Source organism: Perca flavescens, chromosome 6 (assembly GCF_004354835.1).
Source record: "Perca flavescens isolate YP-PL-M2 chromosome 6, PFLA_1.0, whole genome shotgun sequence".
Lineage (NCBI taxonomy): Eukaryota > Metazoa > Chordata > Actinopteri > Perciformes > Percidae > Perca > Perca flavescens.
Window position 1 is genome coordinate 13,684,302 of NC_041336.1, and position 15,781 is coordinate 13,700,082.

The following is a 15,781-nucleotide window of genomic DNA, read 5'->3' on the forward strand; positions in this document are numbered from 1 at the left end:
GTGCCTTGCCCATGTTGCCTTAACTGCCCCACAAAAAAAACCCATCTATGATCTAATGGCTTTTATTGTGGCATTGCCAACCCTGTTGGAAAAAAATGGTTTAAATTGAAAATTCTATCGAATTGTGATTTGGGGAATTGTATCACCCCTAAGAATTTGTTATTACCCACAGAAGTAACAGGTTGACTGAAAGATTAACCAGACACTAGAAAGAAGTCTGCATGTGGCTGGAAGCTGGACTTCATTTCCTGCCAGTACAGAAAGTCTTTGAAGGATCGGTGATTCCCCCAGTATTTTTTTTGTCTCTCCACACCCACCTAGCTTACTGGTTGGGAGCATTCAGCTAAAGACACATGGTAATGCTAGCTTACTGGCAGCCTGCAGCTTGAATACTCCAGACACCATGACCACTGGTTAACTTTGAAGGGTTAACTTCGGGTTTTTTCAACCTGGACCCTATTTACCTGTTTTTGTGTCTAAGGGACTGATGGGAAAAACAATCTTTGACATTGGTCCAGTAGCAAGACGACAGCGGCGAAACACGCTACGATGTAAGTTAATGGGCAAATGTGCACCTTCAACTGAGGTCCACAAAAATGCTTGTTTTGCTATTGACAGGCTCAGATTAGGTGTCTGACAACATTATGGAAAGGATTTTAAAAGGAGATTGGCCCGTTTGTTAAAGAGTAAGATCCTTTTTATGAACATAAAAACATCAGCGAAATTGCTATCGCTAAAGCTACGAGACTCCATGTAAACAGTAATTTTATCATCGTAAAATACACTTAATTCAAAGTCAACAGACACAAAATAAAACTAAAAAGCCGCTTTGGTTCATCTTTTCACTTTCACAACTCTAGTTTTGGTTGAAATAAACAGTTTACTGATTTAGATGTGTAAATATGTTGGCTCTATACACGCTAAAATCAATGTTTATTTAAATGGAGTCTGGTGGGTTTAGCATTAGCGATCTCTGAGCTGTTTCTGGTTAAACAGAAGACTTTACTCCTTAAAAAAAAAAGTTGTATGGGTGCCCAGATAGCTCAGATGGTAGAGCTGAGCTATCATAATTTTTTTTAATCAATGTAGGGATCCTTTCCATAATATTGTCATACAGTCAGTGGCAAAAATTGCACTTTTAGTGGATGAAATTGACATTTGCCTTAGGGTTACAGTACATTGCAGCCTGGTTTTGGTCTGATTGTTGTGCACATCAGTCAACTTTTGTTGACATGTATGAGCCATCTTTTACTTTTTAAGTGTCTTATGATCATGTTGTGAGGATGGGATTACTGCTCAGCTGTCATGGAGAGGATGTCATATATCTAAAAATAAATCCCAGAAAAGGCAGGCTTAGGTCACTAAGAACAGGAAATGAGGGGATTCTTGCCTCTTGTGACAGGATTTGCTTTACCAAAATCCCTTTTCCTACTGTAGGGGGCACCTTGTCCTGTCTGGGTCACATAGTCTCTGTGACTCAACAGCACTTTCACATTTGGAGGCTTAGTGGCAGCCTGTCTAATCCGTCCAGAAATTGATTAGACTATTGTTGTGTGAAAAGGATTTGACATCTCTAATGTATGTCGACTTCTTCATCAATGCTAAAGATAATAGATATGTTCTTCTTTAAGCAATGAAAGGAAGCTTTGGTTGGCAACAGTAAATAGATGGACGGACAGAGGTTAGTTAGATGGGTAATACTAGAAGACAGTTGCCAAGGAGAGAGAGTGAAAGGGGGGGGTGGGGGTCATAGAGGGTGCAATTACACTCTCTTGAAAGACAAAAGACATCTGACAGCAATAAGCATCAGCTGCAGCGATGTGGCCCTGCCAACTTGCCATCTCATTAGATTCCCTCTCCTATGCCACCACCACATCCCTCCATTTCATCATTGAGTGTCTATCCTATCCGCTAATGTGCTAAGCTCTAATTCATCGGGTCTTGTTTCACCTTCAGATTTTTCCACTTTACAGCCCTTCAAATAGCACGGTTGCTTCACTCTGAAGCGCAATTTCTCCATCAAACCTTAGTTCTTCACAAATCTTATCCCCCTTTGAAGCGCCGTGACGAACATGGTGTGGATGGAAGAATTTTAGGGTGGAGGTTAGGGCTGGGCGATATGGACCAAAAGTCATATCCCGATATATTTTGGCTGAATATCGATATACAATATATATCCCGATATTTTTTCCGCAAAGTGAGAGCAAATGTTCAGTCAAAGCCAAAATCAAATATGACATGTCACATGTAGTTTCATAGAAACAGTTGCAAAATCAAATAAATAATAAACCGGTTTCTTCACCTGGTTCATGATTAAATGCTCAGCTGTTCAAATAACAATAAAATGTAAACCTAAATACTGTATAACAGGAGTACCTTTTTTGAAATCAAAGCTCCATATTTGTGATTCGTTCCAAAGGTCAATTAAGCTTTTGATATTAATATAATCTACTTTGTTCAAAATGTAATGCCTCATGCCTGTAAGCCTAGGTTTATAGTCCCATTCTTCCACTTGATACTGCTTCCACTTAAGTAAACTAAAAGATGAACTATCGACTACAAAACAAAGAAACTAATTAATGTGTTAATACAAAGAATATTTATTATGATCGGTTCACAGATCTGAGTTCAAACGGAAACTTCACCCTTCTGAACTAAGAGTTTCTGCTTCAAGGTGAAGTTTAAAACAGACTGAAATGTCCAGGCTCATTCCTCCACTATTTATTTCTGTATGTATTTATGCGTTACATGTAATTTTAACGGGCACTGAGCTCCAGATCCTGCAGCCGCAGACGCTCTCTGCTGCCCCGCTGTAGCTTCTCTCCGTCCGCCTGCCGCCCGGCAAACTTAGTGGAACTTTCGCCCGATATCGACATACAGGTCGTCCTGGACTACGTAAGATCCTACCGATCACCACTCTGTCTTTGGCTGGTCCGATCTGGATCAGCGGGGACCCAGCGCAGCAGCAAGGCAAAGCTGTGTTTTTCCCGGGGGAAGAGACGCTGCGGCCGGCCACGGAGCTCTCCGCCTCCCGCTGCCGCCGGAGCTCAGATTGCTGGTCGAAGGCAGCATACATAATCATAAAACACATTGTCACCTGTTAAATGTTATTCATTGCGGTTTGTTCTTTTCATTTCCTCTATCGAACATAATTAAGCAGTACAAAAGTCCGGCATCTTTAGCGTTGATCTGAATGCTTCGGACCCCTGTTCCAAGATGGCGGCGGTTTTGACGTATGTTTAGAACCTCAAGACGACATCTGTGTATATATCTATGGGAGCAAGGATCACATTTGAACTATATCGATATATGCGATATGGTCTAATTCCATATCTCATTTAAAAATATATCGATATATTTTTTTATATCGATATATCGCCCAGCCCTAGTGGAGGTTTAAAATCTAGTAATGCTGGAGATGAGTGACTCCTCGCATCTTTGTAAGTGTGGCTCCAATTGCACATTACTATGTGACTCACATAATGGTTCCTCTACTATTGTCTCCTTGTGGGTAACCTGTAAATTGTGCAGCTGACTCATGCATGCCTGGTTTGTCTTGGCAGGAGGTGTTTGCCGTTGTTCGCACCAATAAGTAATATTAAAATTTCCATTTGGAGCAATAATTAAGCCATAAAACCTCTCATACCCACTGACTTGATGTTTTCCAGTGGTTTATTCTCTTAAGGCTTAAAATCTCCGAGCCTACAGAGATTAAAAATATTGACAGGCACACACTTTACTAAACGAGCCCGTGGCAGAAAAAGTCAAAACCATGTTTCTGAGCGCCTGGGAGTGTGATTGTGCATACACACTAGTCTGCGTATGCATCTATGCATGCACATATTTATTTGTGTATTTATTCATGCCGTTTGTGCATTTCACTTAATTATCGCCAGCATTTATAGGGCCATTCATGCTCTAGTGGCCATCAAAGCTCAGAAAAGTGTGAATATTTGAGACTCTCTCTCAGTTTGTTGTGGCAACGTGTGTGTGTGAAGTACGTGTTCAAATAATTAAGCCCTGGGGACTGTCAATCAAAAGATGGTTCAGGATACACACCCCTCTGGCGATTAGAGAGAGAGTGTTAAACTGCTACATTTAAAAGGCAGCCAAAATTCATGAATGTGCGTGTTGGAGTGCGTATACTTCCATACATATGAACTGCATGTACAAAAGAGATGTGCGATGCCATGTACATATATTCACAGCTACAACATACTGTACACATGTGTATATATTATAGACCACCAGAGAGCCTTCTGGTTTTGTTTGACCATCTTTACAATGAGCTCAGGTTCAACAGCCATAGAGCAGTTCCGAAAGTCACCCTACTTACTATGCCTACTTCCTGTCCATACAAAGAAAGAAAACGTTTGTTTCTTCTGAGTGAATAGACTATCACAACCACCTGCCATCTCCATTAAAAACAACTTGATGAAAGGGAAGTCAAGGATGTCACACAGGCAGTGCCATGGCAACAATTTGATCTGTCCACACCTGCAGAGAGACACATCATGATGTGAGGGATTTTTAGAGTACCAGCACCGCATCTCATCAGAGGGATGTGAATCAGCAGTGGCAGCGGGGCTTGGTATTCCACTCATAAAAGACCAACTCTTCAAAACCTTTGAACATGGGAGAATATGGTGCTCATGTTAAATGACAAGTAGGTTTAAAATGGAGCAGAAAACAACCGACCTGATCACTGAGCCTTTTAAACGACAAACTGCCAAATATCATAAAACTAGCACTTGTCTGCAAATGGACTGGGATAGAAAGAAACATTTATGTGCCAGAAGAAATCAATGTAAAATTGTTGTTTTGTTTCTCTCAGAGGTCGACCGCTGTGTTCAAACCTTTGTCTGAATTGCTGTCTCTACTCGTCACCTCCTCTGATGGTGGTCTGAATTGTCTTGACAGCCTACTCAACATTTTCAAATGAAGCATATTACTTTGTGCCAAGACTTGGTTGAAAATATTTTGTGCAGCTGAAAACAAACACTTTAAATGCATATTGTCATACTTACAATTGTTCAACAGTACTTTGTATAAATCGGCCATTTGAATGCCGCTGCATTGCTGTAAAGTTTGCAACGAGTCTGCACAATCTGTGTGTCCTGCATCTACATTCACTTAGCTAATTACAATTACACAAAACAGAAAAAAAAAAAAAAAAAAAACAATAGTCTTAAATATGTTAAAAATGTTGTGCTATGTTCAACCAGGGAAATCCTGAATGAAACTCTGGATGCTGAGGAAGAGTATCACAGAGACCAGTGGACCATGTTTGGGAACGAGGCTGAAAAGGTGGAGCTGGACGTGATCAGGAACCAGCATTTGTTACGCAGACGCGTTGATAAAATGGCCATTCGCAAGCAGGTGAAAGTAAAGTTTTGGTCTCAGCTTTGTGCTTTGTCAACATAATGATACCACTAGAGGTGCAACAATGAATCAATTAATCAATTAGTTAATTTTGATAATCAATTACTCGATTTGAGTCATTATTTTTATTTAAAATAATAAATAAGTACGATTTCTCTGATGCCAGCTTCTTAAATGTGAACATTTTCTAGTTTCTTCTCTCCTCTGTGAAAGTAAACTGTGACATTTGAGGATGTTATCTCAGGTTTTGGGAAACCGTGATCCACATTTTTCACCATGTTTTGACATTTTTATAGATCAAACAAAATAATCGACAGATTAATCAACTATGAAAATAATACTTAGTCGCAGCCCTAGATGACACGTGATGATTTACTGGAATGGATGGTAAAACTGAGATTCATGTTCCAAGTTTATGTTCTGCTTGTTCAACAGTTGTTTGGTAAAATAAATACATTCAGATAGGATTTTAATTGCCATTTTTATTCTCAATTCTTATTGTAGCACTGGTTATTTTTCATTGGCTCTGCATAGCTAAAACCTCTTTAGGGGGCACCAAAATTCCTCTATGCAGGAAAAACCCTGTAAGGTCTCAGTGATAAATAGTTGAGTTTATTGGCTTCTGTTCTCATTATTGTGTCTGGTTAATCATGTGTGAAATATTGGTACTTTATGGACAAAGTCCATGCTGTTTAGCAATTAAACATATTTAACATATCTAGTTATTTGCATACATGTGAACACTTAAATTCAAATCCAATTCAAAAATAAAAGGCTTTTAGTAAACATGATGACATTAACATGTTTTTGTGATATTCTATGTACTCCTGAGAGTAGAATAAGCCATTATAAACCTATATAAAAAAGGTAACCCATTATTGAAGGCCCATTATTGTTATTTAAGAAGTTTGATTACATTATATTTTCAATTTGAATGCACAATTGTTTTTTTAAAATAAATAAATAAGAATTCAATACATTACATCTATGTTATTTTGTCTTAGTTAGGAAAGTAATGTTTAGTTAGGAAGGTCTGGTGCCTTTAGTCGCTTCCACATGGTGGAAAGAAGGTATAAGGTGGAAGGTATACAGTTTAATATTAATTTAACAACGGTATTGGATCGGTATCGGGTATTGATAGATACACAAAGCCCTGGCATCGCTATCAGGACTGAAAAAGTCGGATCGGTGCATCCTATCTCTGACAGGGACATTTGGTACTGAACATAGACTGAGTATGCTACTCCCTGATAAAAGAAAAAAAATGTTTCTGCTGTTATCTCAGAATTTGCCTGTTTTAATGTTATCATTGTGGCTCAGGATTCATTTTGTATTTGCTTTGATTACATTGTTTAAGTTGAGATTTACACTAAATATTTTATTTAACTGCTACTGTATAAAGAAAATGCTGATAAGTGTTTGCAGAACAAATGTTATGGCACTTTCTATACACTACTTTTGAATTCATTATTGGATTCTGCGTATAACAATGCGATTAATCGCAATTAATCAGGGAAATCATGCGATTACAACTTTTAATTGTTGCCCAGCCCTAGTATTTTGACATTTGCCTTCACTAATTGAAATACATACAAAGCAAGTGTCTGCAATTACTTTGAGATGGGCTGCAGAATGGATGTTAAAGCAACACTATGTAACTTTTCCCGCTTAGGTCCCCCTACAGGTTGTCTCATTGGAACTACAGCTTGCGCTAAAAGTTACATAGTGTTGCTTTAAAAAAAAAAAAAAACAGCACCATGGAAAACAAGGTCACGTCAGCGACCTAGTTTAATCAATTGTGATATAAGAGATAAAAATATCAGTGTTTTGTTGGTAGCTCAATATATGTATTTTCACTTTGTTTACTAAGAGGTTTTTCCTCCAGCATTGCATTATCCAGACTATTTGTCTATTTTCATACTAAGTTTCCTTAGTTTATTTTTTTCTCTCATTCTGTTTGAATGACTTGTGAAGCACTCGAATATTTGCTGTAGAAAATAAAGTTTACTTAACGCTATAATGCGTAGTTTCCGTCGCCCCCTTGAGGAAATCTAAGTAATGACAAAAAAAATGTTGGCGCGTCTATCTGTTACAAGCCTTCCGTGATCGCGCACAGCCCCCACCCCTCCTCCACGCAGTTGCTAGTAGCCAAGGAGGACACTGAGGATAAAAACAAAAACAAAAAAAAACATGAACTTTTCAGAAGAGGCAATTATCTTCACTTGAGTTTCTGCGCGCGAAAGTCGCCGGACGACACCATCTTCTGAACAGAGCCATACTGAGAAATACAGAGTGAGTTTTGTGGAGCTGATAGTCTTAATTAGCTTTGCATTAACTCATTTGGCAATGGCTTGAATGTAACAGATGTTCATTAATATCAAAAAGTTATGCACTAAAGCTTTAAGAGATACATACAATATGAGCAAATTACTTTTCCTCTCACCTGCAAAATCTATTTATCTATCATTTTCTTGGATCGGTCTGTTCTCCAGGCAGAAAAGAAGGCATCTGCCCACTTGAAGTACCTGGAGCATCTGAGTCAGAAGGCCCCAGACTTCCCAATCCCCCTGAGGGCTCACACTGTCTGGGAGGGCATGACGGTCACACTCTCCTGTACCGTCCAGGGCTGTCCACCCCCAAAAGTCACATGGTAAGAACTTCCTACTCTGCTGCACTTCATTTGTTTGGCCTCCATTGGCCTATGGTGGTTCATTTTCAAGCGGTTTCTATTAAAGTCTATTGCTCGGGTCGCACTGCTCACTGGTGTCATTTTCATTTAGTTTCTCGCTTGGTTGGAGTGGATTAGGGCAGAGAAAGTCTCTTGGCCCAAAGTTATTGCTTACCGGGAACCACTGCATAAACCTTGATTTATGGTTCTGCATTGAATCTACTAAATCCGCCTTAAGGTCTATAATAAAGTGCACTCCTGACAAGTCTTACTTTAACACATTGTTCAACCAGTCAAAACTACAAAAATGTAATTGACAACAATTTTGATAAATCACGAATTAAGTCATTCATCACTTGTTGCCTGTGATCTTTTGCTGCTTTTCTTTCACTATCACTGCAAATTAAATATTTGGGTTTTGGATTGTTAGACAAATAAAAACAATTGAAAATAACACTTTTGGTTATAGTGCATTGTATGATATTATTTCTCAATTTTCTGACCTTTTATAGACAAGATAAATTGCTTTATTAAAAAAAAAAAAGATAAAAACAGTCCTTAGTTGCAGTCCTGCATTGCATCATTAATTCATGACTCATCCATAACACAGTGAAACACTGTTGTCATGCAATCATTAGGCTTAGGCTATATAGTGTGAGAGGTAAGGAGGTAGGTTAGGTTATACACCCATATGCAAATGACTGAATACAAAGATAGACTTAAAGTCATGACACTACAGTTCTGAACCCTGACTTGAATATCGCCCTCTGTATTAATATGAAATTACCTGTGTTAATTCAGACAACGTGCCAACCTGTCAACCTTGATACTTGAGCTGCTGTGAGACTAGCTGATGAATAGACCGAGTGTGCTCAGTATTCATGAACATACGCTGAGATCCAGATAACTTGAAGCTCGTGGGTTTCACCTTCCCATATGGGACCCATCGAGCCCAATGAGCTGCCCTCAACAGTGCCCAGCATAAGACAGAATGAGAGATCAGAGGAGCCCCTCTGGCTGTTATAGATTCAGCCAAACTAACATTTGATTAGTGAAAGTAGAGGTGGGCGATATATCGTTTATAATATAATATCCAAATTGTTGTCTGGACGATATGCAAAATTGGGATATCGAATATTTAATAATTTGTACAATCCGAACCCCCAAACATGAAAAGAGCTGAATGAAGTTAAAGAGAAAACAAATAACGCACACTATAACCTTCTAAACAATTATATTTAGCGATTTTAATACTGTAGGAGTTTGACTGTATTTTTTGTACAAAATCACGATCATCCCGCAAGAGAGTAAGCTGCTACTAGTTCTTACCTGTGCGTTATGACGTTCACTCATGTCAACAAAGATGGCGGCGCACGATTGTGCAGCGGCTCTCCTGTCGGTGTATATTTATACAAGTACGTACAGCTACACTGAACTAATCAATACAGGACCACGATACAACACAGACGTTACGAGAGCCTTCCAGGCGGCTCATAACATCCCGGAGGACATAGCCTGACCGAGCCCTCCAGGTCGGCGCTAGCATGCCGAGCTAGCTATCTACCGGCAGAATGAGAAAATAACCAGAGGGCGGAGGACTGCATTTTTGTGCACAATGAATGGAGTACCAACTGCAGGATCGTTGCCCAGCACTGCTCACCTGGAGCCCTATTGGTAATATACTGACCATTTTATTTACTATAAAAACAGCACACTGCCGTCTACATAGCCCCCGATGCTAACGTTAGCAAAAGTTTGGTTCACTGCTAACCATAGTGCAAAACTGCAGCGCGATCACCTGGATACGGGATACAGGGGACTTTTACAAGGCGTCCTTAAAGTCTGTTCCCTTCCAGCTTTCTCCCAGCATGTAGATTGTGTTACTAGAGGGAAGAACACACTAGACCATGTATACTCTAACATCAAGAAAGCATACAGAACTGCACCTCTCCCTCACCTGGGCCAGTCAGACCACATCCAAGTCCTGATCCCAGCATAAATCCCGGTCAGAAGGACTAGAGCCAAGTAGAAGACTATCAGAACCTAGTCTGACCCGGCCCTGTCCCAGCTCCAGGACTGCTTCCAATAAGGACATGGTTGTGTGTAATATGTTACAGAACAGAGCCCTTTGTTTATTGTTATGATTTCATCTTGCTTGTACATTTTCCCAAGAGAACCACCGAACAGGGCTTCTTTAATCTTCTAGAAGGATTTCAAAAATATCGTCTGAATATCGATATCGAAAAAAAATACTGAGATATTCATTTTTGTCAATATCTCCCATCCCTAAGTGAAAGACGTGCATTAAGTAATCAGCTGGCAGAAACATAAACCATCTAGCCCATTGTTCACTTTTTCCTTTGATATTCAAAACACACACTTAGATCTATTTCTACCTTCCTTTCCTCAGGTATAAGGATGGTGTGCCACTGAAAATGTCTGACCAACCATGGAATTACAGTCTTCAACAAACATTTGGTCTAAACTCACTGGAGATCAGAAGGTAGGTCACCAGCTTAAATCCCCAATTAAGGCTGAAAATCTCCATGCAGAAAACTGTAGTATGAGTTTGAGGCATGGGTGAGTAAGATGGGGCATGTGTGGATAGCAAACCTGGCCATAGATTCATGTTATGAGATAAAACATAGCTGTCAAACTGAGAAATTAATGCTGGTGCTGATTTGTAAATCTGCTCGATTACCTAAGAATTAAGAGTTAATTAAGATGAGTGGTCTGATGGTAAGGCACCACATCTCTCTTTCTATATGCTGTATTTGGGATTCATTTATCAGCCATCACAATTTAGTATTCAATGTATATACAATGTAGTAAAGTATGCTACTGCTAAAAAATGTGCCATTAAAGCACATATTTTTAACACTACAGATACATTTTTATTTCAGCCCCAGATAAATACATTTCTATATCCTTAGGTGCTCTCCTGATGATGCTGGCGAGTATAAAGTGGTAGCCAAGAGTCTCCTGGGGGAAGCTATGACATTTGGAACACTTCTGGTGAACTGTGAGTAGTTTCCTGTTTCATATTAGCTCCACCTTGGAAAACCATTACGGATAATACAAAGATGGGTTACAATACAAGGACTGAAAAACAAGAGTTCTGTTGCAGGCTTTAAACTGGTTATGGGTCACTGAGGTAGGATATCCGTTAAATCATCTGAGAAGCAGCAGGTGTAAGATTAAAGGCTGTATAAGAGAATCTACGCTTCAGGATTTACACCATTCAAACTTGCTCCACACACCTTTCCGCTCTTCGAAAAGATACACTGGTCAGCATCATCATCAACTGTATTTCACACACACACACACACACACACACACACACACACACACACACACACACACACACACACACACACACACACACACACACACACACACACACACCTTACTTTGGATGGAAAAAAGGCTGCCAGAACAACTGAGAGGAGCAAAGCTGAATTTAAACAGCAACTGTTAGGAGATAACTGTAAAGTGATGGTTTTCCTTGGATTAGCGTGGCACCTAAATCATGGTTGCAGCTGTCGCCGTGGTCCTGCTCCGCGCCCTGCTATGCCCTGCTACACCGTGCAACGCTCTGCAGTACCTTCTTGGGGGAATTACTGGAATTGTTGGGTATTTGTAAATTACAGAGTGTGGTCTAGACCTACACTATCTAAGTGTCTTGAGACAACTCTTGTTATTATTTGATACTATAAGTAAAATTGAATTTTAAATAAATAAAACACAGCTTTAAGGCTCAGTAATGGTAATCTTTCATGGTCAAAAGCACCTGAATCACTGAATACTGTAACTTGTGTGTGAATGGAAAATTGTTATTCCTGATACTTGTAGATAACAAAACAAATTTAAAACCAGGTTATATATGTAATGTCAGTTATGTATAATCTAAATTATGTTATACATGCTACATATAACATTGCATTTTATATGATACATTTAAAAATAAAAAATAAAACAAGGTTTACAGACAGGTAGACAGTTGGACATGAAGGAATAACCAAACAGCAAAACGAATACACAACAAGCCCAGAAACAAGCAACACAGCACAGAGCAAAACACACACGTTAGGCTTATGTGTCATGCACAACTCAACGATATTGACAGCAACAAATGTTGACATGAATCCAAAAACGGAGATGCAGCTGATTGCGAGGTTACAAACAGATTCGTTAAACAGCCAATAAATAAAGCGTAACGTTTTGTTACTCACTATTCGTTGAAGTTAGCCAGTGTTGGATTTGAAGCGTCTCAGGATATCCGTCAGTGATTTCTGCTGGGGTCTCTCTCAGCAGATAACGTTAGGCCATCTGTTTGTGAAGCGTACGTGGCTCCTGGATGTTGAGTCAAAACCGTAGAAACAATATGCAGCATAATGTCTTGACAGTATCTTCCAACCTGTCTTTGTCCTGATAACATCACATATGAGCGCTTTTAAGCAGTCTGGGAAACGCTGTATATTATTTAAGGTGTAGCTAGCATACACGGGCGGTACAAGCGACCGGTGGAAACGGGAGTGCTGGGGACCAGCAACACCTGTCACATTAGCTAATTAGCTAGCTGCTAATTTAGTGGGCAGAAACTCCACTGATTCCTTCCATTTTGTCCTCCAATCGGGCCGAATTGTTCCCACAGGTGCTTCAACGTCCGGCCTTCCTACTGCTATAGTAATGATATACTTTGTGTAACGAGAAGAAGCTAGAATATTTTACGAAATTACATTTTTGAAGAATCCAGACTTCTGCTTGTCATCTACAATTCACACGCTTTCTTCGGTTGTTAAAAATAGGTTAAAGGGAATATTAGATGTGACAATTTGCCAAGTTTGATTTGTCCGCTGTGTTTCTCTATCTCACATCTGTCTTTCTTTTTCTGTCTCCGTCTCTGACCCTTCCTGCCTTTCTCCAATCTGTCCTGCTCTGCCGCCCTGCGATTCAGCATATCAAGGAGCCGTGGCTGGTTCAGAGCACTCGCAGACCCCCGGTAAGTTTCACACCAGGGCCTAATGAAAAGTGTCCCCTTTCATTTTCTCTGCCACCCTTTGAAGTTCTTCCCTCCACCAGTAAACGAGGGAGGGCTGGGTTAGCTTTGAAGAATGTGTTACAGCATTCTGCTCTGCTGTCCATGCTGCACCTCATAAAAAAAGATATTGATACACTGAAATGGAGCAACGCATTGACAATGTTTGTTTGTCATGGGAGTTTCTGTTTCTGAGTGGGTGTGCGTGTCCTTGGATGTAACTAAGACTATTTGTGGGATAGTTGCTGCAGGGATAAAAAAAGACTTGCTTCCAGTTGAGCAAAAACGACAGTCATGTATATTTCATTTCAGGGACAGCAGGGGATTTACTTCGTTTTGCTCCAAGCTGTGGAGCATCTCATATTGGCTGTGGCACTCTTTGGCCTAGATTAGGCTCCACTATGTGTGGGGATCATGACATCTTCAGCCTGTTCCGTGCATACTGTATATGCTCAGTATCTGATCAGGCAAGCAAATGAGTGCTATGATGGTATTTTGCCTAGAATGAAGAGACTATCACCAGAAAAACAACAGCATTGACTGTTTGTTCACATACCTAAAGTAACCTGTTTACCTAAAAAGGGCCTCTTGTTGCAATGCGAATTATGTTGTTTATCATCAACTATTTGTTTATCAGAAGCAAAGGCAGAAGTAGCATGACAGTGTTTTAGTGTCACTAAATCTCGGCATTCGGGCATCTGGTAAGGATGCCCCCTGGGCGCCTCCCTAGGGAGGTGTTCCAGGCACGTCCAACTGGGAGGAGGCCTCGGGGAAGACCCAGGACTAGCTGGAGGGATTATATCTCCAACCTGGCCTGGGAACGCCTTGGGATCTCCCAGAGGGAGCTGGTTAATGTGGCTCAGGAAAGGGAAATTTGGGGTCCCCTGCTAGAGCTGCTGCCCCCCGCGACCCGACCCCGGATAAGCGGACAAAGGTGGATGATTCTTTGACCACTTGTGTTGCTTGTCCTGTTGGACTCCTTTGCAAAGCTGTCGTCCTCTGTCACATCAAGGTTCCCACATATCAGCAGTGACATTTGTTTGTGAAGCACGATACAAGAAAGTACCAACAGACAAAGATATTTAAAAATGTTCCCTTAAAATAAAGTTAATTCTATTATTCTTATATTTGGACTTAAGTCATAAGTAGATTGTAGACAAACTTTAAAAATGCAAATTATGGACTGGCTTAAGAGTAAGAGAAAGACCTATCCCTGCCATTTTTATTTTACTACGAAATGATTTTAAAGAGCCGAAAAAACTGCCAAAGTAAAGTCAACCAACAGTACACACATCTCATATGGACAATTACAGATACAAGTCATCATTCCTTATGCAAGGATGTCTTTTTTTACTCTACTGTTAACTATTTTGCAAAGTAATGTGTAGGTACAATACAATGCAATACAGTCTCCCCACAGTCAAAAATTAAGAGGCAATCATTTTGAATGAACCTTCATCGCCATGTAATGGCAGTGGGGCCTCCTTGCTGCGTGCATGTGCTGAAGAATTGCATGCTGCCATTTTTATGTAACTGATACTTGATTATGTGAAGCACATCATATTTTCCAACATGAATCACTCAATAAACAGAAGCGCAACTGTGGTGAATTTATCATAATCATCATTACACTATGGAAAGGTTTGAATGATGTGAATCAAAGGTACATACATCCATAGGAGTATGCTTACATGAAAAACATACTGCCGTTGTTTATCTCAACACCGTACAGTACAGATGGCACACTACAGGCATTAAGAAAATGTTATATTATTTATAAAAAAATAAAAATAAAAACACGCTTGGTCCAAAGCGGTGTGTTTTTGATGATGCTATACGCACATTCCTGGGCTGCTGAGCAGAGCAAGATCATTACAAGAAACATGTCCCAGTCTCTCAGATGCATCCCTGAGAATGGGATTGGACAAGACCTCGTGGCACACATATCTCTCACTTCCAGATTGTATTGCTTCAGTGCTTTCACAAGTAAGAGAATGGCAGCTGAAGGAGGGACCTGTCAGGAATTATTCACTTTAAAAAATAATTGTCACTTATTCAGTTACAGGGGAGGGGATGCTTTTCCTCACTCTTTCTGTCTCTTTGCACCCTTGGATGAAGCAGAGGGTTTTTGTCTATTATGGCTATGCAAGTCAGCATAAGATGGTCTTTTGAGTTAATTAAGACCCTCTAAATTGCTTTGTTCAGTTTCACTCCCTGTCACTAGTGAGAGAAACTGAGGAAGCTAGCTTGCAGAGAAAAGTGAAAAACTGATGTCATAGCACACAAACGATGGTATAGAGACATGAGAGCCAGGTTTGGTGACACAGCTGGAGAGATGATGGAAGCAGCTCTTATCTCTTATCAAGAATCAGCATACTTCTTCCTGCCTGCCACTTATCTCATGCACATCCTCTACTTCCTGATTCCTCTCCTCTTTATTGGTCATGCTTCTTTCCTTTGTAGTGGATTGGACCTATTTTTTTAAATTAATTTTATTTTTGCCCAGCACCAGTAAAGAAAGCGACTGTGTGTGCATTGATGAAAAGTGCTTTTCTCCTTTTTAATTTCTCTTTCAAAACCCTTCTTTTTACTTTTCTTTTACCTTACCAATTTGTCAGCCAGTTCTCCTCCTATTTACTCATGCTGTCTTTCTTCTACTTCTACATCGTCTCCCTTCCTTACCCTTTATCTCT

General features: G+C 40.0%; 1 protein-coding gene across 3 annotated transcripts in view; it reads left to right on the plus strand.

Moving 5' to 3' along the window:
- Positions 1-15,781, plus strand: part of myom3 (myomesin 3) — a 68,215-nt gene that overhangs the window by 13,873 nt on the left and 38,561 nt on the right. For all 3 annotated transcript variants that reach the window (XR_003692759.1, XM_028580238.1, XM_028580237.1), the window contains exons 4-8: positions 5,226-5,379; positions 7,875-8,032; positions 10,461-10,553; positions 10,984-11,072; positions 13,008-13,052. Coding sequence is in view for 2 of the 3 variants with exons in the window: in XM_028580238.1 (XP_028436039.1) it covers positions 5,226-5,379; positions 7,875-8,032; positions 10,461-10,553; positions 10,984-11,072; positions 13,008-13,052 (539 nt within the window). In the remaining variant the exon portion in view is untranslated. The remainder of the gene's footprint in view (positions 1-5,225; positions 5,380-7,874; positions 8,033-10,460; positions 10,554-10,983; positions 11,073-13,007; positions 13,053-15,781) is intronic.